This window comes from Acanthaster planci, linkage group LG19 (assembly GCF_054643075.1).
Source record: "Acanthaster planci isolate LZ-2023a linkage group LG19, COTS_SCS, whole genome shotgun sequence".
Classification (NCBI taxonomy): domain Eukaryota; kingdom Metazoa; phylum Echinodermata; class Asteroidea; order Valvatida; family Acanthasteridae; genus Acanthaster; species Acanthaster planci.
This window is the reverse complement of record NC_141795.1, coordinates 11,808,538-11,836,056: the sequence shown is the minus strand read 5'-3', so window position 1 is coordinate 11,836,056 and position 27,519 is coordinate 11,808,538. Positions and strand designations below refer to the sequence as shown.

At 40.9% G+C, this 27,519-nt stretch overlaps 2 protein-coding genes across 3 annotated transcripts in view; one reads left to right on the top strand and one right to left on the bottom strand.

Annotated features, from left to right (window-relative positions):
* LOC110987522 (cytochrome P450 4V2-like) overlaps positions 1-3,998 on the top strand; it is a 30,339-nt gene extending 26,341 nt beyond the window's left edge. For both annotated transcript variants that reach the window (XM_087129779.1, XM_087129781.1), the window contains one exon: positions 1,426-3,998. In XM_087129779.1, the coding sequence (XP_086985905.1) occupies positions 1,426-1,601 (176 nt within the window). In that variant the 3' untranslated portion in view covers positions 1,602-3,998. The remainder of the gene's footprint in view (positions 1-1,425) is intronic.
* The window catches only part of LOC147796045 (histone acetyltransferase KAT8-like), a 44,280-nt gene continuing 20,613 nt past the window's right edge, over positions 3,853-27,519 (bottom strand). Inside the window, 8 exon segments of the mRNA XM_087129789.1 lie at positions 3,853-7,386; positions 8,294-8,444; positions 12,349-12,373; positions 12,376-12,444; positions 12,849-12,989; positions 17,799-17,888; positions 26,106-26,270; positions 26,439-26,492. Of these exon segments, the coding sequence (XP_086985915.1) occupies positions 7,161-7,386; positions 8,294-8,444; positions 12,349-12,373; positions 12,376-12,444; positions 12,849-12,989; positions 17,799-17,888; positions 26,106-26,270; positions 26,439-26,492 (921 nt within the window). The 3' untranslated portion in view covers positions 3,853-7,160.

Genomic DNA, 27,519 nt, shown 5'->3' with positions numbered 1-27,519 from the left:
GAACCTTCTCATTGTCGGAACAGAAATTACAGAATTTGTCAAAAATTATTGAAAATTTAGCCTCCATAGCTTTGATATTACACTGCATCTCATCAACAACCTTTAGAATAGTCTTGAACTACATGTAGCATTGGTCATTCAAATCAGAGGATGCATCACCCTTTTCAGATGAATTTAAGGTGGTCAACGTCCTTCCTGTTACTTTCAAAAGTGACTTAGATTTTCCCTGATGGCAGCTATTGCACAGACAGGCTTTAAGAAATGTGCTTCTGTGGCCAAATATGAATAAACAGAGCTCCTTAATATCATCAGCAGTTGCCTCGAGAGATCGGCGAAGTTTCATACTAAGACTTGACTTGGGTGGTTGCCATCTTGAAATCTTGGCTGCTTGCGGTATCTGTCCCTGGCTACTTAAAAAATAAATGCCCTTGTCTCAAGCAGCTCATCTAAATTAAATTCGGTTGTCAGCTGACTCTTAATAGATTGCGTAGGCATGTGCTTCAATGCAAAAAGGATAGAACAAATTTTTATGTTGATTCTACCGTCCATTTTGGACAACAGATCGGGAGCGTCAGCACCGTTGGCGTGCATTTGTAGTCGGTAACTTGAATTACATAGTAAATCGTGACATTACGCTTTTTGATGACATGTTTTAAACTGATGACATTGTTTATTTTGCAAACATCTTGCTTACAGATCTCAAGGTGTGATAAGTTTAGAAGGTTATCAAAGCCAACAAATTACCTCTCATAATTTCTTCAGAATAAAAAAAATTGTTTTGGTACATGTAACTTGAAATTTTAGTGTCATGTCCACCTTCCCATGGAATTGCCCCCAGCAGCTTCCTTCATCTTGGGTAGCCGTGCTTCTGATATATGCACTGTACATGTAACTGCAGTTATGCTGTATTTCAACCCTTAAACCTATTACATCATACAGAACAGATTTATCTCCTTTCACTTCAGCAGCAGCGTGAAGGATACCTATAACCATGGTAACACACAAAGCAAGTAAGAAAATTGAAATATTTGTTGTCCTGCTTCAGACTGCAGTGCTACATTGTAGGGACAGTATAATTAATATACCCCAGCCTGTAATGATAAAATCAAAGATTAATTTGCTGGAATCAACTCAAGCATTATAAGGAGGTAAACCAGGATAAAACAAAGCCAATTTAGTGCAATGAATTATCTATGCAAGGGCTATTTGTTCAAGTTGGCAAAAGGAAGACTTACAGTAAATGTCAACCTTTGCGGAATATTTTGGTCTCAAGATCCCACTTTGATTTTACTTGTCACCCTTTATAAACCATGCATTCGAGGGGATTTTTGACAGCTGTCGCCTGCACTTGATTCTGCAAGTTACTGGGTTCCAGTAGACATGAAATATGAGCTCAATTCATCTATTTTCTGTCTTTATTACCAGGTCAACGCTTTGCCATGATGGAAGAGAAGGTCATTGTGTCTTCTGTCCTGCGGCATTTCAACATTGAATCCATCCAAGCGCGGCACGAAGTCTTACCAATTTCAGAGCTGATTCTACGCCCGAGTAAAGGCATCCAGGTCAAACTTACCCCTCGAGTCTTCAATGGCCCACAGTAGATATTTCATCAGTGTTTTATGCAAATTTGCTTTCAAATACAGGAAAGGTTAAACAGAAACCACGGAAAAGAATGAATTTGGTTTAAACTAAAGTTGGATAGAAGTTGTTTGAGAACTAATACAGTGTACATTCTATGCTGATATTCAGACTGGGAATATATGCTCTTTCAAATTTGCAATCAGGTCAATGAAAAGATTGAACTAATATATCAGGGTTGCTCTTTTAAATGTGTTGTGCAATGCAATTAGAGATTTGTGGTTTTGGTTGGTGTCATTGTTCATTAATATTGAGTTGGAAGAGAAGTGGCCAGCAAAAACAGAATGTTATTTCACACAGCTTAAGGGAACACTTTGTACATGTAGATAGGAATTGGGTGATAATGGCTTCCCAAAGGCCATTTTTGTTACTTTTTCAGTAGAGTAATATCCACATGTTTGAATGGAGTTACTGGTTCTTTGACCAGTTGATTGAAATGCACCTTAGAGTCACAGTTTGATTCTCTGATGTCAGTTTTAGTTTATATCTGTTTACTCTTTTCAGAACTAGTATTAAGTCCACTAGCATAAATGGTATGTACACATTTTTGAAGGTTGTAGGGCTATGTCTAATTCTTGTGCATTTCCCAATTTAAAAAGGGAAGCATGGCTTGTGGCAAAGACACCTCCCCTATCCATTTAATGTTTCTTTTCTGATCAAATCAACAAGGAAATCCAAACATCACACATGTTCTGTGGCTTTCAGCAAGCTGACAGTGGTATTTTCATGGCATGTTTATCCACATTTCAACCAAGAAGTGCATTTATTACATCGTAATACATGTACATGTACTTGTTCAAGTAACCTGTACATTTACCATTTTATGAGGTCATGCACAATTCATCCATTTGTGCACGTAAGGAAAATACTTTTAAAGATGTGATGGAATCACAACTTCTGTATTTTGCGATATCTGGCCTTGTTTGCATCAATGAATACATGATGATTCCAAAAAGAATGCACACTTTCCACTTCAATCAGTGCTTTGTAGAAAACAGTCTTGTACCAATAGTGGTGATATAGATGTACAACTATGTTCGTCACTTTTCAGTATAAACTGCCATTTGAGTTAAAAAAGAAAATAGTACTTGGAGAGCCAAATCGGTGAGGAAAAGGGAGGCACTAAATTCAAATATAATTCAAATCTGAAAAAATACCGGTATGAAAGTCAGTTTACTTACAATCAATGTACTTTCAAATTATTTAAGGAGTTACTTTGTGGATTGTGCTTTTGTTATCAGAACCACCTTCACCCTCCGGTGCTCAATTACACATTCCTTAATGCACCTTTCTTGATAGACCCACAACATTATGACATAATGCATTGTTTACCGTGGTGCATTGTGGGTGAAAGGTGGGGATGTTGAAACGTGAATCAGGAATTTTTTTTTCGTGTCAGCCTGAGGTCGATACACACGCCATTTAGTATACGTTACACATAACATGTCACGTTGACGCATTCCTGCAACATCCCCACCTTTCACCCACAATGCATCATTATGTTGTAGGTCTATTGGGTGTTGTACTCTTGCAGTACCAGAGGTACTAGAGGAATCTAATATTACAGTGGCTCATTGACGTCAAAGTTACTGATCTATACATAGGATGAAAGGCTGTATATTGATAAGCATGTGTACACTGCAGGGTGAATGTATAAATATTGTTTGCTTTGAGTGGAAAAAACCAAAGAGAAATAGAAAGATTGAAAGATCCAACGAGGGAGGCAAAATTTGTCTTTCTTATAGATCGATTGCACCAGCTACATGTAAGTCACAAGACCTACATGTAGAGTGGGTATCAAACATCAACAAACATGACATCCTTCCATAGCAATGTGTGTCGCAAGTCTTGTTTACCAAAACTAATGCCAATTTTCAGTACAGTGCTCTGTACATCAGTGGTCCGAGTACTTTACCGACCGTCAGCTTTATTTGTGATAAATGACACTGGTGACACACTTTGCTATGGAAGGACGCTGTGTTTGCTGTTGTGCAATACCCACGATAGGTCATGTGACTTAGCAGGTGCAATTGGTCCATTGCAATTCATTCAGGATTTGTTAAAAACAATTGTTCTAACTGAATGACGCGTTATAATTTTAACAATTTTTCAAAGAAGAGTACTGAGAATGATCTGTTTTAGTTTTACTACCGATATTTAGTTTCCAGGTTGGCAGTATCTTTATAAAAGAAAAGAGATTGTTCAAAATTTAAGTAAAGTTTGATTTTTTTTTTATTGGAGACAAATACCTATTCCGAAGCAAACCGTGTTACTTTCTCTTATTTCTTGTTATAAAAAAAGGAACAAAAATTGGAATTTGAATTAAGAATTGGAAATTAAAGAACAACCCAGGTAAAATACATGTAGCTGTCGTCACTTTAAATCAAGTTAAATAAAAACTCATAATTAATAACCATTTAAACCAGCATTGAATCCAGAAAGCTGATTTAAATCTAATCAAGTGGCTTGAATAGAACAAAGTCCTGCCAGCCGTGGCACATGTACATTTGTATTTCTTTCCTTGCAGGCATTAACCCTCCTCAATCCTTCACCTGTTGGAGGACTGAGGAGTGTTAGGGTTAAAGAGCTCAAAAGATGGACATTTGCCATTTTATAAATGTGCAAAACTTCGAGAAATTACAAGCCAATTACAAAACTGAAAATAATTGGTAAAGGCCAAGTTCCGATCAAAACATGCAAACTATTCTACACTTATGGGAAAGTACACATATAAATGCACATACATAATAGATATCTGTACACATGTACATCGTTCATGTTGCATGTTCAGCCAATTATAGCACTGTGCACTCGATTCAGTTTGGCCCCTTTGGGAGCACTGTAACGAGAATCTCCTGTACATACATGGATCAAGATAAACTCAATTTGCCAACCATGTTAAATTCTGATAAGACATGATGTTTGCACATTATTTAAGTACTGACATTATGACTGGATTTTGCAGTCGCTACATGTACAGTCTAGCTGTTTTAATCACTCAATACCTGAACATGGCCCAAGGCTTGGGATTCAACAAACCTACCCAAGGATCTGGTTGAGGATGGGCTATATGGTGAAACTGAGCACATAATATGCTATATGCCTTCTAGTTCAGCCAAGTACATGTACTAATGCACAGACATCAAGCAAGACACTGTAGACACGCTGCTAGTTTAAAATGCATAAGAACTTTCATATAGTTTATTACAATAGTATATTGCCTCCATTCCGTGCCTTCAATAGTAAAGTTCCACTATACCTTACTGAAGGGTAAGCCCAGTCTGAACCAACAGGCTACGGCTTACAGCACGAGGCATACATTTTATTTCCAGCCACAGCCCAACATTTTGGTTGCATCAACACTTAGGCTGTGTGCTCAAGCTCAGGTGCATTCCACAAGAGGTGGTACAGGTTATTTGTGCATCATGGAATGAAAACCACACTCATTTTGTGTGCACTCACTGTGTCATGAATACATGCTATCCGGTACGAGCATGTGATGTGTCCTTCCTTGCCTCTCATGACAAGGCCACATGCACATAACACCAATATAATGCGCAAATACAGCACAGTCAACTAAGCTATCAATACATGTAAACATCTTGTGTTGCTTTTGGTCAGGAGTGCCAACAACTGCTGTGTCATCCCTATGAAGAATATGAACCCCAAGCTGGACCAAGTGAGGACACCATTTTCCTGGCAACTTTGGTGGGAACTGCACTTCACTGTTTCACAACTATGAAATACACACATTGCTGTTGCATCACCACTAACAAAATGGACACTCCCCTCCAACATGGCTCTTTTCAACCAATGAGGGGGTGCTTCCGCTCAAGACAGATAGTCACAAGTCCTTATGAGACATGGCCATCTTGGAGGTGTATTTTTTCATTCAAATCCTACATCAATGCAAGGTTAAAAAAAATTGCCAAGGCAAGGTTAAAAAAACTGCCAAGGCCCGTCCAATGTTAAAAACTTTAACCTTGAAGATGGCCATTTCACATGAGGCCTGTAAAGCAATTCAGTATTTTAATGAGGTACCGGTATGGCCAATCAGGACAAAAGCACCTGGTCTTACAACAGCTTGAACACGGTGTGAGTTGGTCTACACTAATTCAGCATATCTGACACGTAATGTAATAAACATCCTTGACTTGCTCCATTTTGTATACTCCAATTGGAATACTACATGTAAAGTAGCTTGGTAAACAGAACAGCTCCACAAGCAAACTATTGAAACAGGCTTAGCAAATCATTTAAGACTTCCAAATTTTGAAAGGTTTTGAAAAGAGAATAAAAAATGAAAAAATCCTGATCCATCAACTCGTATAAAAAGCAGTCACCATCTAGCCAATTACATGGGTATATGTGTTCACACCAGGGGCTGCAGAAGTACATGTATACATGAAACAAGAAGACCATCAAAATCAGTATTTGCTACTGCCATCCGGTATAAAGGCAGCTTTCCTTAGAACTAGGAATGAACAACTCTGAACTCAAAATGAATTGAAGGTTGCCTTTTTCCCACAACATTGGACTACATAATTAAGGACTCCAAATATAGCCTTATCACATTAACAAGTTCAAAACTGCATGAAAATGTAAAACTACGGTAGTTCAAATTCTCCCTGTATTTGCAAAGCCATGCTACTGCAGCATCTCTAAAGGATACTAGCAATGCACAACCATGCTTTGAAATGAAGCAGTTATCAGTGAAACCAGTTAAAGGTAGCATGGGGCATCTTTTTTTATCTTAAAAACCTCCTTGGGTCCTGAGTAGATCTTCAAAATAGCAAATAAAGAACTGACCAACATTCTACAGACCTTCTGGTGGGAACTACTTGCTGCCGGGGAACCCCGTTTTGGGCACCTGGGTTTATGAGCCGGGCTGCCCGAAATTACACAAAAGAGCTGGTCAGTGTAAAAAAAGACCGTACTCAGAACAAAAGATGGGCTGCTAAAAATCGCCGTCATATTCTGGCTTGCATTTTTCGAAGGTAATCCATCACTGTTTTTAAACATTAAAGCACTGTTTTGGGCACTGTGTGCCCGCGGATTAGCATCGCGGACAAAAGTGCTCCAGGGCCCCATTGATGAGCGACACAGCACCGCTGCACTCTAATCCAGTCGCGTTTGAAAAGATGCCACTTGCATTCACTGGGAACAAAGGAAAGTATACAACAACTCACAATTCTGGGCTCTCTTTAGAGGGCGGCAGGTCTGGCTGAAATACTCAGGAGTCAATGAAGGTTGCCTGTCCTCTTAGAGTAGTCACCAAACAGTCATTCATGTGGGTGTAAACGTCCATTAAATGAAATGATGAATTTATGAAGAATTTTGAAAACTGAAAATCTTGAAAATGGCCCGCATGTGTGCACTGCATTTTTAAAAGCACCCGGCAGCAAGTGGTTAAGCATTGAAGGTACATGTACATCAAGCAGGCTCAACCATTTGTTTATTAAACTGTTGAAGCTTTACCCAACCTACTGTATTTACTTGCTTAGAATCATTCATCAGAACTGTCACTTTTTGGTCTTGACTATTTTGTTGTTGGCTTTTCGTGGTGGTGCCCACCTAAGGCAGGATGTGTCAACAGTCAAGCGAGGCCGTTTGTACTGGGCACTCTTCAGGTGTTCTTCCACAAGTTTGGGAGTAACACAGATGACGTGCTGCCCCTTCCAGTATTTAACCATGTTGAGTGACTGCAGGGTCGTGATGATGTCATTCTGAGCAATGCTCGTCATGTTACTGTAGCAAAGATACACATCAATTTAATAATACAAGTCAAATATCATTCAGAGTGATCCTTGTCTTTTGCAGAAGTACAGTACATGTACATGTCACTCAAGGTAAACAGTTGAACTCTCAGCCATGCTTCACTGCCTGTATGCACCCCAATGTCCAGATGCATACACCCCTATCCTGTGTTTGTGTGATTTTTTGATGTCCAATTACAAAGGAATCACTTAGTCACAAGTCTCAGTAACATACTAAAGCTCAGAATCCTTAAAAACTTGCTGCTGGGGAGCCAAGTTTCAGGCACTTATTCTTTATATGCACAGCCAAGGTGTCCGAAATCAGACAAAGGGAACCGGGCCTTTAACAAAAGACTGTACTCGTAACAAAAGACCAGGCTATTGGGAATTGCACTGTACCAACATTTTTCCACCGTCAATAGTGCAGAGAATCCAGCATTTTTTTGAAACAGTATACCACTGCTTGTGGTATTCAGTGCAAGCAGATTACAACCAGGGATAAAAGCACTCCACTGCTGCAGCAATGAGCCACACAGTACTGCTGCGCCCTAATCTGTCCCCTACTGAAAAGATGTCAGTAGCTCACTGTGCCAATCTGGGCTCTTTTTATAAGGCAGCAGGCCTGGCTGAAATACTCCGTCAATAGATGTTGTCTGTCAGATTAGAGTAGGCACAAGACAGTCCTTTGTGTGAGTGTGAGAGTCCAGTAAATGAAGATATGATTTTTTAAAGAATTTTGAAAACAGAAAAAAATGAAAAATATCCCAGCCCAGCATCATCAACATTTATAAATACACCTGGCAGGAAGTGGTAAAAATCTTTCTTTCTGGTGAGTTACACCCATTTCAAAAGCATTTGTACATTTTGCTATTTCATTGTCTGTAATCCTTTAACCTTACCTGAGGTCTCGGATTGAGAGGGTTCCTTTGAAATCTCGGAGTATTTCTAGCAGGACCCAGGACCAGTAGCTTCTATAGCTTAGCTTACCAAGGTCAGACAGAGGCTTCTCTGGCGATCCCACAGTACCTTCATATTTAGACAACTCATAGCCTTGGGAATAAAAAGATGCATGTAAACTACAATGTAAATCCACCCTGTGTACAACTTTATCTCAATAAACAGACCAACATGCACACCATTAGCACCGTGTGCAGGGCAATTAGACCTAGATGCTGCAGATATGCCAAATTACTGGTTTGTATTCTATGCCACATGTTGCCAAAAGGTGTGTTTCTCAAGGGAAGATTCTGCTTAAGTTCTCGTCCCCTTTGATTGGCCAAAAGTATAAAATACAGTAATATCTACATTATTATTACTTTACTACCCGGTAGGAATACCAAAGGACTATCACAGCAGCCTTGTTTTGAAAGGTAATACATGTACATGTTATACAAAATCCTTCCCCACGTTAAGTGTGGGTTGGGTCTACCAGAGAATACCTACCCGAACAGTCACTGCATATGCAAATTTCCAAGGTGACTTGTTACCACAAAATGAGCTGAAAGTCTGTATTTTCAAAAATTGATAGGTTGGTATTTTTAATTAAGCAGAAAAAAAGCTTTTCAGTAGTTTATACATGGAACACTTACGTTAAATGTATCAGGTGACAATGACATTATTCTGGCAGCTTTGCGTCTTTGTTCTCGGCATATTTTCACCATATCAGGCCAAGCACAAATAATGCTTTTGTCAAAATTGCTGAGAAAATGACCTTTTTCAATATATGACCCTGTGAAATATTTGGAATTAATAAGAGACGGGTTATTCTTTCCAAATATTACAAAACCTGAAAATTGAACTCCACGTCAATAGGACTTTAAACCCTTAAAACAACAAAGAGTGAAATGCAACTTTACTCTCATTTTGTTGTGACAGGTCACAAATAGATTTTGGACACACCCACTTTGGAGTGAACGTGTGCTCGGACAATGTGTGTTATGGCAGGGCCACATGGCAGAATCTGTGCTCACAGGGGCCACAGAATGGTCACTCTGCAGATGACTAGAATTGTACATCTACATGGTGAGACGCAGTGGAAATAGATTGGCAAAATTTCTCCCGCAGGGCCCAATGGGGAAACCCCAAATTACGGGGTGCCAAGGGGTGTGTGAAAATCCCAACAGCTTGAAGAATGTTAGGTTCGAATGCCTAGGGATGCGGACTGGAAAGATGCAGCAGTAGGTCTGCGTCACGACGACGAATTCACCGTCACAGAAGTGAAAAAGATAGGAAGACTGCCTGGAAAATGTTACTTGCTCATTCCTGTTTGGGTGCCCAGTGACGTAGTCTCAAATGCCGGTAGGTTTAGACTTGTAGTGGTCATAACAGATCACCAGGTAAGACATGGACTCACTTCCCCGTGGCCTGGGCAGGCCTACCGATAGCATCAAGAGCAGCTCCAGAAGGCTGTGACGGAGACTCGAGATTGGGTCTGCATATCAATGGCATATTCACCGGGTCAGTGATCCAGGAAGTTGGCCCGGAAATTGCCATCGTGTGGGTTACGTCTGGATGCTCATGCCGTAGATATGTCGGATGCTAGGTCGCATTTGCATGTAACGGCCGCCTGGAAAAGCGGGGCAGTGGCTCATGTTCATTTGATCAGGGAGCCTGATGGACTCTCACAGTACATGTATAATTGAAGACAGGTAAGATGAGCATACAAGGTCATATTTACGACGAGGAATTTTTTTTACTTTCCATAACTGACAGCACAAGGAATTTGTACAGTTCTAAGGACCTTGTTATAACGGTGTTCCGCTGTGTTTAACAGAGTAGTCGTCTCCAAGACATTCTTCATGAAGGCTTCAGATAAAGGGAAGGCGACGAGGAGATGTTGCCCGGCATTGTGTACACCAGGGCTGCTCCGGATTACATGAAGGGAACGGTCCGCTAAGGCGAAGAGCCTACTTCACAAATGAGAGCCCCGTAACAAGAGTACATGTATCTGAAGACATGGGGCAGTCTGTTGACTGGCATGGGCGTGGTCGGTGTCTTCCTGTGGAAAGGAGGCTGACGGAGGATACAGAATCTGAAATCGATGTTATCTTCAACCAAACACACAGTCACTTTCATTCAACTGAAGTAAGGCCATGCTATAGTCAAGAGCCGAGGGTGCCCCGTAAATTGGCGGGTGGTTATGCGGAAGACTGTCCGGCTGGAGCGGACTCGCACGTGTGTTTAGTTCTGGCTAGACGACCAAGCGGGTGTTTTTGGAAAAATTGGCCCAGAAGATTCCAGTCATGCCATGTCATTTAAATAAGTCGTAACTGATGTCCTCCTCTGGCAAAGCGACTAACGGCAGGGCGAGCACTTGAACCATGTCTCACTGGAGAAGACAGAGGCAGTAATCGGACGGAGTGAGGGTGCTGATGGAAGCAACTTCATTCTTCTCAGAAGAAATGTTGGTTGCCTGGTCGGGGACAGGGCAGTGCCTCATTGCGAGCCATGCACAGTTCCTTGCGGGAGTATGCCTGGCTGGTGGAATTCTGGTGTGGAACCCTGCCCGATGTAATCATGGCTTGTGTCCAGAGAGGGTAGAAGAGCCTGGTCTGCCAGAAAAAGGTCCGGGGCGGTGGAGGCTGATGGCAGTTTAACTCCGAGGCAGCAAGTGATGGAGGTTGGAATATTATTGATGGACTGGAAGGCTGACATTCAAGTCGCAGAGGTGTGTTCGTGGTGGTCGAGGAATTTGATGAAGATGAAAAGCACTTGTCTTTCCTGGTGGTGGGCGACTCGACGGTAGAGGTACAGTAACAGACGGGGCAGCAGGAGACGAAACGTCCATGGTGTGTTCCCAGTCAAAGTCAGCGGGAACTGCAGAATTGCGGACAGAGGGAAAAGGAGAAAAAGGTCTGATGACCCGGTAATGCCCAGTTGAAAGCCAGAGCTGCAGATGGGTTAAGGTTGCTTGAAGCCCCAGCAGTGTAAGAACTCTGGTAAGCTCCGCGGGACCCAAAGAGGGATTAGCGGGTGTCGGGGGGTCATGAGTCGCGCACCAGGAGGGCAGGCCCCTGCACTTGCAGGGAGCCCGGCCCATTGACTTACACGGGAGTATGACAGATCCTGATAGCGACCCCATGAATTCAACCGGCCAAGGCCTATAATTCATTGGTAGGGTAGACACAGCGTGGCTGGAACGAACCTTGTAGTACCGACGGTAAACACCTGCAGGGTGCACGTACAAGAAAACTGAAGAAAGAACACAAAAATATACACGAAAAGAACACTCTTACCAAGAAATGGATAAAACCCAAGTTATACTTTATTTACAAAGGAAAGGTGATCAAATCGACACAGAACCGTGTAGCGAAAACGGAAGCTCTATAAATCGAAGATGCCTTGAAAGACACGTCCATTACGTTACGGTGCTGAGAAAAGAAGGACGATCATGACGGCGAGGGCCGCGCTGCATTGTAGGAGGTCATGGTGCACCACAGGTGATCAAATCTTTTCGACAAATGAATAATAGGCGCATGGGATATTTGCATACATAGTGACTGTTAGGTAGAGCACCCTAGACTAACATGTTTTTGTTTGTCTAGTTTGTCAATTCCCAATACCTCGGGCAACTAGCATTGACTGTCCAACCAAAACAAACCATGTTATATTACACCTCATACATATTTTATTTGATAACCTCTGAAAATAAAAACATCATCATGAAAGAAAAGAGAAGTCCAATCCTGTTGCAACACAGAATTGCACAGTCAAGCCGCTTTTAATTTTAAAATCGTTACTGTTATTGTCAAAACAAGGGATATGACAATGATTTGCAAAGCTTCTGCTCAAAACCCCCCCGGAAATTTGACTTTTAACATGTTTAAGTCATGGAAATCAAATGAAACACCACAGAACATTTTTATGACATCAATAAATTCATTTCAAGATTCACAAGCTAAAAATGATAAGAGACATTTGATGAAAGAAATTGGATTGATTTCTGAATACTCACTGAATGCTATCAGGAATTTGCCAATAAACCCTTTCTCTGGAATGGTGGTAGTATCAGGATGCATGCAACATTGTTACCATCAGGGGATTCCTTCTCCTGTAAATGTAAGCAAACATAACAACAACTTGTCTTAAAGACAGATTACAGAAAACAAAAATGCATCCCAATTATGAAGTACCTTCCGTTTTATCAGATTAAACTAGAAAGCTGAGCCAAGAAAGGCTAGTGATGGTGGATTTAAGACCATCTGCACTAAAGCAGGAGGTTGATGGTTCAAGCCTTGCCCAAGCTACATGTACATCGCCCATGAATGCCTTTTCTTGCAAGCTCTCAGACGAAGGTGGCTTTCGGTGATGCCAGCAATGCAAGAGTAAATTACTACCTCAGTGAAAGCAAAACCCGTACTTTGAGGTCAGGTTAATTTACGAGAATACTTCAGGCAAATCAAAGGTGAAACGGTTACAACAATACTAAATTTAAGGTTTTTTGTTTAAGCTCACCTTTGAGAAGTAGCCAACAAGATGAGCACCTTGCCTATCCACCTCGGTCAAAACATAAAACAGGAATGGCTCCACATCAAAGTACAGCGTCTTGTGGTCTAGGAAGAGCTTGGCAAGCAGACACATGTTCTGGCAGTACACCTGTGAGTATGACAACATTCAAAACTCTAAGAGCTATGGTACTGAAAACTCATTACTTCTCTGCAAAACGTCACTGCCCCTTCAACTGTTTTTGGGCCTGGGACATATGGGTAGGTGAAGAGCACAGAACCTAGACCAGAGTAAGAGAGATACAGTCCAATTCATAATTTACCCGGTAGGTTATATATTGAGCAGCTTGAAAGGCTTGATTATCGAGCTGCTCAATGCCAATTGAGTCCATGCTCCCTGATAGATGTCTGCTGGAATCCCACTCGATGTGCGCTCGAATCCTGCAAAATCTGAGCTTAACCACTACCAGCCGGGGACTCCGGGATCGGAGCCGTATGGTTTATATGTGTGGCCGGGGTCTCCGAACTCGGACAAAGGAAACAGGGCCCTGTAACAAAAGACCGTACTCCGAACAAAAGACCAGGCTGCTGGGCATGACCGGAATTTTTCGCTCTCAAAAGTGGTGATAATCCAGCATTATTTTGAAACCGTATACCAGGGTTTGGGGTATTTAGAGCAAGCGGATTACCACCGGGGACAAAAGCTCTCTACCACCGCAGCGATGAGCCACACAGCACCGCTGCATGCTAATCTGGCCCCTATTGAAAAGAGGTCAGCAGTGCACTGAGCCAGGTTCGTGAACAAAAGACAGCTGTGTGACACCGCACAATCTGGGCTCTGGTTACAAGGGTGCAGGCCTGGCCTGAAATATTCGGGTGTCAATGAAGGTCACCTTGTTCAACCTTAGAGTAGTGCCTGAAGATTACTCCGTTCGGCTATAAACGACTGTTAAATGGAATGATGAATTGTTGAAGGATTTTGAAAACAGAAAAAATGATAGTCATGCCGGCCCAGCATCCTCAACGTTGAAAAATGCCCCGGTCCGAAGTGGTTAATCTCTGCTCGATCACTGCTTGGTCCCTTCTCAATCCAAGATTGATCTCTGCTCAATGTGCCATTGCTGGTCACTCGATAAAATCCACTCGATTCACGCTTGATGAAGACTTCAGACAGGAGTCCTGTATGCCGCCCCCAGCCCCTATCCAGTCAGCCGGCCACACGTGCAAGCAGTGCAGCGATCTTAGGAGATGACAAGGCAGTCATATTTTCATTGTTGCCATTTCCATTGCCTTTACTAACATGTTGGAACTGAAGGAAACCAGTCCAGAGTGACTGATCAGACTTGTAAATGTAGCATCTCAGACTGTTCACCACCTCACAAATCGTGTGGTGCATCTGTTTCATTTTGTCGTTTTACAGTTGTACAGCTCCATGCTGTTTATTATTTCACTAGCAACTTTGAAACTACTCGCAAAAAGAACTACTGCATGCCCCCCCAGCAAGACAGTTTTAGGATTTAATCCAGCCCGCAAAAATTGTTAATTGTGAGGACTTTAAGAGAGTTGAAGTTTAATGACAACTTCCGTTCTCACGCTGCTTAACACTTGGAGGACTGCGTACCCGAATGTTCGGGCACTTTGATTTTTCGCTTCTAACATTTGTGTACGGGGCAATATTTTACCTCCCACTTCACAAAAGGTGAAATTTAATGAAACTTCAAATATTTTGATTCACAAATGCCGATTTCATATACAGTGTATACCGGCTATGAAGTCCTGATGAAGTTTTATTTTGGTATGAAGTTCCAATTTTTTTTTTTTTTTTTAAGTGCAAAATGAACTCTTAAATGCAGCCTCCATTTTTGTTTTTTTTTTACTTTTAGTAAGTGAATGGAGGAATAATGATTTACTAGTACTAGAATTTATCAATTTTATAGAACTTCTTAATTTTTTGTGGGATTTTCTGAGATTTTTTAAGGTGACAGGTTAGGGGACACTCAGCTGAATTCTTGCCTACTTTCCCGACATCAACGTGTTTTAACTTTGGACAAAATTTCATAACGTTGAAATTGTTAATGAAGGTTGGAAAGTCTGTTTTATAAAGGTAACAGCAGGTAACAGCAGCGCACTGTGCCAGCTTCGTGCACAAAAGAAAATTACAGGACACCGCACAATCTGGGCTCTTTCTACAAGGCAGCAGGCCTGACTAAAATACTCCAGCGTCAATAGATATTGTCTGTCAGATTAGAGTAGACCAGACAGTCCTTCATGTGGGTGTAAGATCTGAATTTTTGAAGAATTTTGAAACAACAATAACTAAATTATCCTGTCCAGGACTATCAACATTCACAAACACCCCTGAAAGATTTATTTGACTATCCTATTAAACAATGTACCCCAATAAGGAAGTCATTAAATTACCGAGAAATTATTTGTATCTTTAATTTGTTCTTCTCATTAATAGATTTGATTGCTTTTAAAATTCATCTAGTATAATATTCACATATTCATTGAAGATTTATCATATATGTTCCTCTTTATTCTTTACTACTTGGATCCATGTACTGTACTGCATTCTTGATATTTTGTTGCTTGATAGCTGTACAACTGGTTCATTTTTCACAACTTTTTCATGCTGTTTCTTCTGACAATTTAAATAACTGTCCAATTAAGACCACAGCAGTTTAATCCATTATGAGTGGGGAAGATTGTGCATGTACATGTAGACATCAGGAAGTTTTTGTTCTCTGTGGTTTCAAACATGCACATCTCTGAATATGGAAAGTGGAGGAAAATCAGTCTGAGAGAAAAGTTCTTCGATTCTCGGGAATATTCAGATTATTTGACGAAGGCAGCATTAAAATGTTTCTCGCTTTTGAGCAAAATACATGTACAATGCGACAGGCGAAATCAAAACTGGCTATGGTGGAGGTAGAAGACAAGCACTGAACACCGAACAGCTAAATTACAGTAGATTGCCGTTATATAGCGCTGTCTTACATGTCTTATAGGCATTTAAATTAACCCACTTGGAAGTTGGATGGATGCTCAACATGTGCACCGCATGTGCAGATGTACAGATATCCACATGTTGTCATGTATGTGAATTCCATTTACATGTATTGGCAGATGTATGTACTGTGATTTCGGAATAAATGCCTTGTATCCGGTTATCTCGACGTTTTCGTGACGCCGACCAAGACCAAATCTCTTAAAAACTGCCACAAGACCTTGTGCATGCCGCACCGCATCGTGAAACACACACTGCATCTACACCTATCCCGACATCCTGACTGCTACTACATGCCCATTCATGGACAGTCCAATCGCTGACTTTTTCCAATAACCATGTGACCACAGAAAGTAACATGTCATCAGAAACCCAAGTGAAAACAGATCCGATGTGTCACACCGAACACAATCGGCGAAAAGATGAGATTTGCTACATGAAGATACACGTACTGTACAATTTAAGCAGTTGATTTTATTTGTCGATCGAAAGAAACCTTTTGGTAACAAAATACTACATGTAGTATTTCTTGTAGATTTTTTTATGTGCCAAACTACACCACGAGAATAAATAAAAAGTGGGCAAATAACCCATGTCGCCCCAGCAGGGCAAGTTAAGTTTGTTGTTATACGCACATTTCATGTGCTTCGTGACTTGGGAACTCCCGTTTAATCACTCAATATGCAGAAAACTTTTTAAATATTTATTCTCCAACATTGACGAGTGTTTATTTATGGTAATCCAAGAAAACAACTACGCCACGCGGGCACGGCTCGCCGTGGTGAGCACATCCCCGCAATCGCGCTAAATGGACCTGACGGCTCGGCCGAGGAAATCGCTACAACAGCACACTCCGACTGGTGAGTTGGCCCCGACCAGCCCCAAGAGCAGCGCAGCCTGCTTAATGGACTCTTCACTGCATAATAGTCGTGCCCGTGTGGCAAGTATTGAACATTTTTGCTGCACAATGCTTCTCACTTTCGCAAGTTTCCGCATGATTTTCGGAACCTTTCGCACTGCTTTTGTAAAATTTTCACACTGTTTTTGCACACTCTTTTTTTCTTAACGTTTTCGCAAATGTTTCACGCCGTGTTCACAAAAGATTGGCACTGTTTTCGCACAATTTTCACTCTGTGTCCACACGTTGTTCGACCCTTTTGCATCCGATTCGATGCAAATTTGCAGGGGGGAAAAGTTGTGGTCAAAATGCGAAATCCTTTCGCTTTTTTCCCATTCCTTTTCGCAGCGTTAACTTTCAAATGCAACGTACTGTACATGTACAGGTACTTACATGTATGTTTAGCAAAGTTATACTAGCCATCAGGCCAAGCAGGGCTTTAATCTGCACTTCAGAGCATAGTGAGATGACTTGTCATCAATTTATCTGGCTTTATTACATGTACATGTAAGTTGCTTTGTGCCATAAAAATACCTCACCAGATTTGCTACAAATTGGTATATCCTACTGTACAAGAATATAACATCAAATCAGTGCTCTGAAATGTGATTGCCAAGCTTTCAGTAACTGAGTACCTTCTTCAGGGCAAGCAGATTCAGTTATCTGCTTGCCCTGAAGAAGGTACTCAGTTAACGAAAGCTTGGCAATCACATTTCAGAGCACTGATTTGATATTATATTCTTGCTGATATTCTGATTCAAGGTGCTAAGCAGCCCTTCTATATACATGTATATATCCTACTGTACATACAGGTACATGTACATGTAACTCACCTGTCACATCTGGCTCAAGAAAATCTGCAAATCTGCTCACCATTGAATGGCAAGAGAAATTATTTTACACCATGTAAAATGGTACATCAACTGCTACATGTAAATGTGGGCTGGGCCAAGTTATTCTCAACTCGCGTAAACTGTCAGCTTCAAATCTCATGACAGAAACACACTCCAGTTTTCATATAGGTATTTACTCAATGTTAATTGAATACACACCTTATGGTCTTTGCCATCAACTTCATACACTGAGATGCTTCCCTTTCTGTAGATTTCCCTGCCTGGTGGCTGTCGTCGAGTACATTCACCCTGGAAGAACCACAACCAACCAGTAAGTTCATCAATACAAGACATGCAGTTAATTCAGTACCAAAAGCCATGTTTGAGTTCGGCTCGGCCTTTAAGAGGCCAACTATTAGATTGTATGCCACTGAAATAATAATGGGTCACTTGCATAATATGTTTCCCTTCTTTATCAGTATCGTTCTACTTGTAAAAATGTTAAACAATTCCATGGTAATTCATAATTTTTAAAACTTATTTCGCCTTTATGACTTGAATAGCAATAGGCCTGTGCCGCGTACCCATGTACATACCTGCCCGAGGATATCAAAACCCGGTTCCATTTTTTCAGGCCCGGTACCCATAAAAAAATTTGAAAAAAGCACATGTAACTAAATTAGGAACTAAAATCCATGTTTAAGTTGTCTGTGAAATTGAATATTGAAGGGCTAAATTGCTGCTGAAAACTTAGTAACTGCAGTTCAGACTTCAGAGATCAACAGAGCTACTTTTATTACCCACTCTGCCTGTTGTACTACCGGTACAGTTGTTTTCTAGTTTCAGATTTTCCCTAGTTCACTGGAGCGAAATCACAGGAAAAAAACAACAACCTAAATGTACAGGGCAATACTGGTAGGTCATTCACCACCAGTACGTGTGATTCCAAATACTTTCTTACATTGAGCAGTCATGTAAACTTTGGCATCTAATGTCTGTTTTATCAAAATGACTTTAAGCTCTTTTACAAATTGAACAAAAACTGAAAGCTTTCCCATATACTTTGGGATCGTGCAGCATTACGTGCACACAAATTCATTTCGATCTTTAACTACATGAGTGTAGCAGAAATGTATGTGATGTAATGGGTTCGTCAACCATGTCCACTGTGTGGTGCGGGGGGAAGTACCTTTGATGGCTCACTGTACAGCTGAAAGTCCAGTCAAAATTTACACAATTTCTACTCTTCAATTCATTGGAATTCTTGTTTTTGAACTAAGTTTTTTAAAATTAAGAAATTCTTCATTAAAACGTAACCTTTTACAATGTTCTGGCTGCAAAATGGATTTTTCGTGTGGTTACTTTTATTTGTGAAGTTTTTGTCACAATCCGAAACCAATCCAGAACTAGGAAAGGTGTCGTCATCACTTCTGTCGATCCTGTGAGTCCAAATTTAAAAGCTTAGATTTTGAAAATAATTTTGAGTTATCTACAAAACACTAAGTGGACTACTGATCATATTTCACTAGAATTTGAGGATAGCTGATCTTACTGAATAATTTTCACGATCCGGAACTACATTTACATGTAGGAAAATGACTGTACCAAACCTGTGACCAAACCTGGCAGAAGGAATCTTGTCTTCTGAGGTGGCCGCACTGTTGATGTATACTCGCATGGCTGTATATGTAACTTACAAACCCTTTCGGCCTGAAGTGGTAGTGCTTACTGTTTGAGTTGAGAGTAGTTTTGTTTAATTTAACACTATATAAATGAAAATTAAGTTATGTCAGGGTTGACAACTGAGCGAGAGCGGACCAACAATATAGCAGCGGTACTGAGACTCCACACACGTGGGGTAAGTAGTGATCACGCACAAATTGTGCAGTTGATCAGCTCCTCACGATAAGATGGTGACCACAGCATTGAATGTGCTGCATAAACCGAAAGGGTCAGAGAACCAGTTTAGTTTTTGATACCAAGAAATATGCCATTGTTGTTCTCGTTTTTAGTTTCAAAATTAATTTTAAATTAAAGCAACATACATTAGAAAAAAAGCAGGAAGAAAGGACATTTTGCATATTTGCGAAAGCATTTCAAATCTAAGTGTTTCTTTTATTCAAAAAAAAAGGAAATGTTGACAGGTCATGATAGAGTTCGCTGGTAAAACGTCACTTGTCAAAGCACTTTTTACAGTGACATCTCAACAACTTTAACCTTATTAAATTAAACCAATTTATTATATTTCCTTCGCGTGGCAAAACTTTTGTATCGCATAGTCTTGTTTACAAAGTGAAGCACTGTAGTCACATGACCTTTCCTTTTGGCTGCTGTAGTGTCAGTGATTAGACTGCCTGAAGGGGACTAAAATTAGTTCCGTGGTAGCAATCAGGCTACATGTCGCTTCAGTAGCTTGAAAGCCAGGATTTGTTTAACATTCAGGTAAGGTTGGTTAATGCAACGAGGATGCAACTGCTCCCAGTGAGAAAAGAAATGCGCTTGGCAGTGATGACTGTTAACCCTAGACTTATGTTACTTTCATTGCCATTTGAAGCATTTTGGTGGCAGATTCTTGAATCAGAAACTTGAAAATAAGTGGATATACATGTAATGGTGTGGGCATTGTTCAACTGATACAGTATACAGAGTATTTTGATCTTCCTTGTCAAAAATTTTGTATTCTGTTTCATACACTTACAAGAGGATTTTGCAAATTGAGGGTAACAATATCGTTTAATAAAAAGATAGGAGAGATTAACCCTGACATTTAGAATAGAAGCATATGGTCTCGTGATTAGGGTTTGTAGCTTCTGATCATAGGGTCGACAGTTCGAGCCTAGCTGGTGGCAGCATGTTGTGATCCTGGGCAAGTCACTTTACTCCTACTGTATATGCCTCTCTCCACCCAGGAGTAAATGGGTAACTGTGAGGGCAGACACGGTTATGTTTAGCTGTTTGCACCACAGTTTCATCGTTTCACCATGCTGTACTAGCTTTGTGTCTCAAGGCGTCTATGTGGATTCACAGACCGAATTCCCCATGTGTGCAATAATCATACTGAACCGGTATGTGAGTATGAACTTGTATGCGCCTTGATTTCATTGCAAGTACGGTGCACTTGAATGGCCAATGTGTGTGCCGTACTGCGCTGCACCAGCTGCTGCTGCAAACATGGGGCTTACTCACGCCGTAGCGCTTGCAAGTATCGGCACCGGCACGGACAACCCAATCATGTGGTGGAGTGGTGCAATTTAGCATTTTTCCAGTATAATTCGTTCACTAAAAGTAAACATTATATTAAAAGGGTTTGGTAGGCATTTTTAGAGGAAAAGTTTGCAAGTTCCATTTCAAGCAGTGGATTCTGTTTTAAAGTGTTGATTCCATGAATTCCGTCTGTTTTCCATGATCGCAGAAAATCATTGGCTTTACATGCGATGAGGCCTCAGCTGTAGGAGGGTTAGCAGGTAGGCCCAAACTCTGGGTCAAATCCTTCTGCAGGAGACAGACAAGTCTTCGTAATTGGAGGACGAATCACGATCCACTTGAAGGGAGACGTCACCTGTTGTGCCATGGTCATGGGTTGCAGCCAAGTATGAGCCATAGATGGAACTCAAACCCAGATACAGTAGGTTGAAGATTGGAAGCCGTCGTGTAAGTGACAACGGAGCCGGATGCGGAGCCAGATGCAGATAAAGAGTCGGATGGAGATTTAGATAGGGTTCCGCATGCAGGGGATCCGGATCCGGGGCAGTTGCCGGGGGAGTAGGGTTCAACTCAAGGCAGCTGGCTATTGTGGATTGTAGACAGTGTCTCTGATAGAGAGCGGACTGCCGACTTCAACTCAGTTGAAGAAAGGTCTTGCTTGGATGCAACATGGGACTAGAGAGTGCACTACGTTTGATCAAGTTTGTAGCGAATGGAATCAGACGCAAAGGAAGTTTGATATTTAGTGACTGTTCGGGGTGGGTTGAAAGCAAAAGACTTTGAAGGATAAAATCAACCAAAAAGTCACAGCCAGGCCATGCGTACATACATGTATACCCCGAGCAGGTGGTGCAGTCATGTTTTCGTTGGTTGCCGTTTACATCGGAGAACTTGAACATCGGAGAATAAATAAAAATTTGAGTTGTCCGGATTTCAAGTTATTAACAAAATTTCCCAAGTCATAAAGTCAAGACACACATACATGTACATGAAATGCGTACGTAATTGTCAGCGCTGCAGTGCGGCTTATACACTGACTCTAAATCTTAATTTCCTGATTTTTGCATGCTGTGGCTTATACACCGGGCAACTTGGATGTATATTCCAAAAATTATGGTAATATTAAATCTGAATATACATACATGTAAGCACAATTGGATGTTGTGAGAATTTAGAATTGTTATGGGGCAGAAACGCCATATGAAACGTAATGTCAATTATAAGTGAATTCTTTCCACATGCTTTTTACAACCACCTGCGTGATGCCGGGTCATCGTAAATTTACTGTACATGTGCATGTACATTTACAGTACATGCAAATGTCCTGAGCAATGGTGCAGCATTTACACACTTGTTATCCATTTTCATTGTGTTTGCTTTTTTTATCAAGTTTTCTAGCGTGCAATCTGTGCACTATCAATGCCATGCCATATTTAAGTTGATCATCCAAACCGACTAGATTTGGTTTGGTTCGGTTTGAAAGTGGCCTGTTCCATGATTTTTGGTTCCGCCCCGTGGTTCGGCTGCAGCACTAACAGCAGGGGCGCCGGAAATGGGAAACAAATCAACATTTTTCGAAACTCTGAAAGTGTATAGTGGACATTTACCTTCCATCCCAGCATACTGTTACGAGTTCAGTGTTAACTATTCACCCCTTTAATGCGAATGGACATGTCCTAGGGTTTGGTGGCACAATCTTGGGGTTTTCTTCTATGGGCATTATGTGCATGTACGTATATCCTTTTATTTAGTACAGACGAGCCCGAGTGGCGATCCAGGAATGTTTTCCTTATTGTTAGTAAATTTATATAAGGGGGTTATTACTACGAAGAGCATAACAGCAGCATTTTATTTTGAACATACAGTGGAGGTCAACTGGATTTCGAGACCCAAGATGGGAGCCATGCAGATTTACAGGGCCAGGGTTCCATGCTGACGGTGGCTGTATCTACCAGCAGTGTTTTCACGCCATCGGGATGATGACTCTACTTGCCATGCTTTATGTTGCAGATAGTTCGTTCGATTGCTGCCACATCTATGACCAGTTTCAACAGCTGTGGTGCTGGTTTCATCACCTTTCTGGTTCGAGTTTTCGGCGGGCCCGATGCTTGTTTCGTATGAGACTTTTACAAACTGAACTTTCGTTTTGCATTGGCAGGCCAACTTCTTCCACTCCTATGGACCCGGTGCTGCTGGTCAGATATCCCAGGACCTTCATGTACTGCTGCTCGTCAGGCAAGATGTCGAGTTATTATGATTGTATTCAGTTGATCTTGATGTGAAAATGAATGTAATCTGTGTATTCTACATGTATGTTTTGCTGGCATATTGATGTTGTGTGATTGTGAACAGTCAGAATTTCTAGATTTGCAATTTTGAAATCTTGTTTTGTGTCTGATTTATTTTGTGTGATTGTCAATATGCAACAGTACATTTTGTACGCTTGTGAAAATGTTGATAATTGTGAACAATCCCTAAGTTTAATAATACAGGCCGAAAAAATGCACAACCAAATTTTCAGTATTTCATGACAGTTGACATTTTCTGACGTGAATTATACTGGCTGTCGGCTGTTTGCATTCATCAAAACTGTGCCAGCAGAAGATAAGCATGGCGTGATTGGATCTTGGTCGCGGTATCCTGGGTCATTAGAGTTCAGATCAGCAGTAGGCCTCATGAATAATTCATGTTTTTTACTCACCCATCTATGGAAAAAAATGTATGTGTCGCGACCAAGCAAATTACAACCACCCCAGTGCTTTCATCCCAACCACCAATCATAAATCACAACAACTGTACGGCATCTTCAATTCAATACAGCTCCAACAAATGCAAAGCCCCTACACGTCTCAACATGCATATTTATGAAGTCCACATGGGTACTAGTTTGTTCGTTGTGTTGACCCCATTTCCTTTCTTTTCAGTACGAGCTTTGCAGTTTAGTTTGGTCGTAATTTGTCACAATCAGAATGATTTCTTTTGGTAGATTTTTCAGCTGCAGGGTCAAAAACTGACAGGAAAAATCCCCACCTCACATCACATCAAATTTATATTCACGTGATTTTGAACACACTGAGCTCGAGTACGGCGAGTACAGCAACAACTTTCTATGCATATGCTAGGATCGCCGCCATTGGGGCAGTCTTAACTAAAATTTGGCTAGAGGAGCTGCAAGGTCAAACCCCATTTATATTTTGCGGATTTCTTATAAAACAGTTTTCTCTATTTTAGGAATTTCTTTGTCATAAATACTGCTGTTTATGTTGTCTTGGTTAAAAAATTGATTTCACGCTCGAATATTTTCTGTGCCTGATTCAGAAGTTTTTGGAGCGATTCAGACATAAACCCAACCTAAAGTATCGTCTGCATGGCCCATTATTCAATCCTGTATGGCCAAACAAAAAGTTTTTATCTTTAAATAATTTTGTGATGCCTCCTACATACAAGGGAAATTACTGACCACATTTCCCTGGAATTTGAAGATAAGTTAAGCTTAGTGCAGCAGCCGAACCAAACCAAAAATCGTCAAACATGGCACTTTCGAACCGAACCAAATCGCACCAAGCTGGTTGGTTCGGATGTTCGGCTTTAATATGGCAAGACACTTATAGTGCACAGAATGCATGCAAAAAAAGGTGATAAAAAAGCAAACACAGCGAAAAATGGATTATGAGTTGTGCTGCACCGGCGGTGGGCACATGTGCGTTTACACACGTACTATAAATGTACTGTATCGGTACATACCGGTACATGTACAGTAAACTTTGATGGCCCCGCATAGTGCAATGGCTGTAAAAAGCACGTAGTGAGAATTCACTGACTATCAACCGAGAGCATGCAAAGTACAGCATTTCTGCTGCACAACAATTTTGAATCTCACTACATCTAATTGTGCTCATGTATATTCAAATTTAGCATTATGTTTGCCAATTTCAAATAGCCATGCCCTTAACGTTCCATAATAGGCCCATGATGTAATAAATGGCCGTGCAAAACGAATTTCGATCGGATACTGATCACAGTCGGATTCGTGCTCGATCAAAGGCAACTCCAGAAGGAGAACTGATTTTGCGAGGCGGGCCGCGCCACGCCGTTGCAGTGCTCCAACGCACGACAATATTTGGTTCGTGCGGCGGCCCAACTTGCCTTTTGTTGATCATGTTTGATCAGAGTCATAATGTGAATATGCTGCAATGGAATTTTGCAAGATCTATAAGTTGTTTGCAAATCTCGAATAACAAAATGCCGTTATCCGTTCGAAAAAGACTGATGGAAAATCGCCCCTTTTGCCACGTGGGCACCGTCCTGGGAAAGAATGATGACTGGATACCAAGGTTCTCCTTTGAATACATCAAAAGCCATTGTTTGGCAGTAGAATCTGTTTCGTGAAAAAATAACCAAAACACAATTCGTTTCAAATCTAATTTGATCTTGTATCCTATAAAGAAGCAAACTCCCATTTAAGCATGCTGGTTTTTTTTTCTGTTTTCACATATCCTACGATTGTTTTGTTGAGTCAAGCGTGGTCCAAACACAACTGCTTTTGGTCGGCAAAACACAGTTGGAAACTGTCACACCTTCAACGGTAACTTTTTATGGAATTTTAACTCTTAAACAAACTTGGGAGAAACAGTTTAGAAAAAAATTATGTTCAATCGAAGTTGCTCGTGGATGGGGATGGAGAGGAGATTGCTTGTATTAACGTATTTTACACATGGAAGTACTATACGGCACATTCATTCATAGTGTGCTCTTGAGGTCTCAATGTACATTATCTGTACATGTCCGAACCCGAACCGAACCAAAGTTTGGCAAAAAATGTCCGAACCGAATCCGAACCGAACCTTGGCACCTACTTGCAGCACTAGTTAAGCTGCAGTCAAACTGAATAGTTTTCGTTAAGGGAAACTAGGAAAATGACTGCTCCGGTAAACAAAGTAGTGGCTGCTCTGGGGTTTGCGTGTGACGTGTGTATGTTTATACTCGGCGATCAGATTACAGTGTCAGCCTTCTCTATTATGCAGGGGTTAGCATTTTTCATGTTTGCAGTTAACTCCTTTCGTGTCTGTTGGATTCAATACATGTCCACGTTGAAATGCTAAGCGTGTTTGCGTTTCAGCTAGAATTCTGACCTGCACTGTATGGTGTACTTGGAACACTGCAGCATACTTGTTCTCATATGGAATGTTCTCAAAGACAAAACCAACTAGCGGATGAAAGAAACAAAGAATGATACTGCATGTTCATATTTCTTTCTTAAAGTGTTCAAGTGTTAAACTATTAGTATTTCCCTGGGATAAAGCTGGGGCACAGTGTACTCACCAGGTGTCTCCTGAAGGTTTTTTCGTATTTCATGTACTTGAGACAGTATTCACAAATCCACAGCCTTGGCTGTTTGCCGTAGTCCTCAGGAAATGGAGAGAAGTACCACGAGTCAATCTCATAACGGCCAATCTGAACTCGATCTACATATTTCACTTTGGTTATCTGTAGCAATACAAACCATGCAAAGTGGTTAAACTGCTAAAAAGATGATCCTTTCTAGATGTCAGAACTTTTTAACATTCCATGATAGACACCCATGCATTTCATAAAATCACTGAAGCATAACGTTGCACAAGTTTACATAGACTGATAGAACAAAGAAATGCTTACAGCTTCATGTTCTCTCTCCAAGGCTGCCGTGGTGGGATCCATCTCAGCATAACTCTACAAGAAAGCAATCCCAGAAACTTAATGAGATTTCTCAGAGAAAGACGATTTTCAGAAATAAACTGTGCAGGTGTCTTAAACAAAATTTCATTCGGAGTATTTCAGTAATTCATTTTTCTGTCCATTTCATATTGACTTTTTCCCTGTTTTTATACAGTGCCTTCTGCACCTCTCAAGGAGGACATCCACCGGTATCATTAATACCTTACTATAGTTTATAATAACCTTACAAACAACGTCCAACAGAATCACTGCAAGTTTTTAAAGATGACTGGTTGGCAAAATGTCAACACAAAATATAACACATACCCGTGCTCAAGTCACACATGTATGTGCAGCTGTAACAGAAAAAAACCTTCTGGCTTTGTCCTTAATCAGTTGATGTTTCCTTCAGTACAGCAATGAGTACCGTTACATGTACATGTACTTAATGTCACTTCAAAACATAATATTTCAGTTCACTGAGATGTGATTACAAGTACATGTAATGCAGTCTCAGGTCACAGGCTACAAATGAACTGTGACAAGGGCATTCCTTTCAATCCTCTGGCACTGTGTATTCTGTCACTCCTTGGTCTGGGTGACAAGTGAACTTCAATAGTCGTGGCCACTATCAGTAAATAGTCGCGACTAGTTGTGACTGTTAGTATTGCAATCAAAACCACTGACCACGCCTGTACAATATCGCAAGGGGCAGATCTTTGATGGTGTCACACTGTACTTAGGTATTTGTTTGGTTGGATGTAGCTTTATACTTTCTGAAATGAAATATGAGGCTGTTTTGAGATCCAATGGCCATTATTCCTGCATCATTAAATTCATTATCAGTAAAGTGATCCCTCCATTATCATTATGGAGTATGAAATAAATGCTGGATTTATTGCTTACATCAACAGGCTGTGTTTGCTTGAGAAAATCAGTATGAAGTTTAGTCTGTGGTATGTGTATATGTACAATGTATATACCGGTACTCAGCCACAACTTGAGAGAGATAGGCTGTCTGATGGCACTGCTGAGAATGACC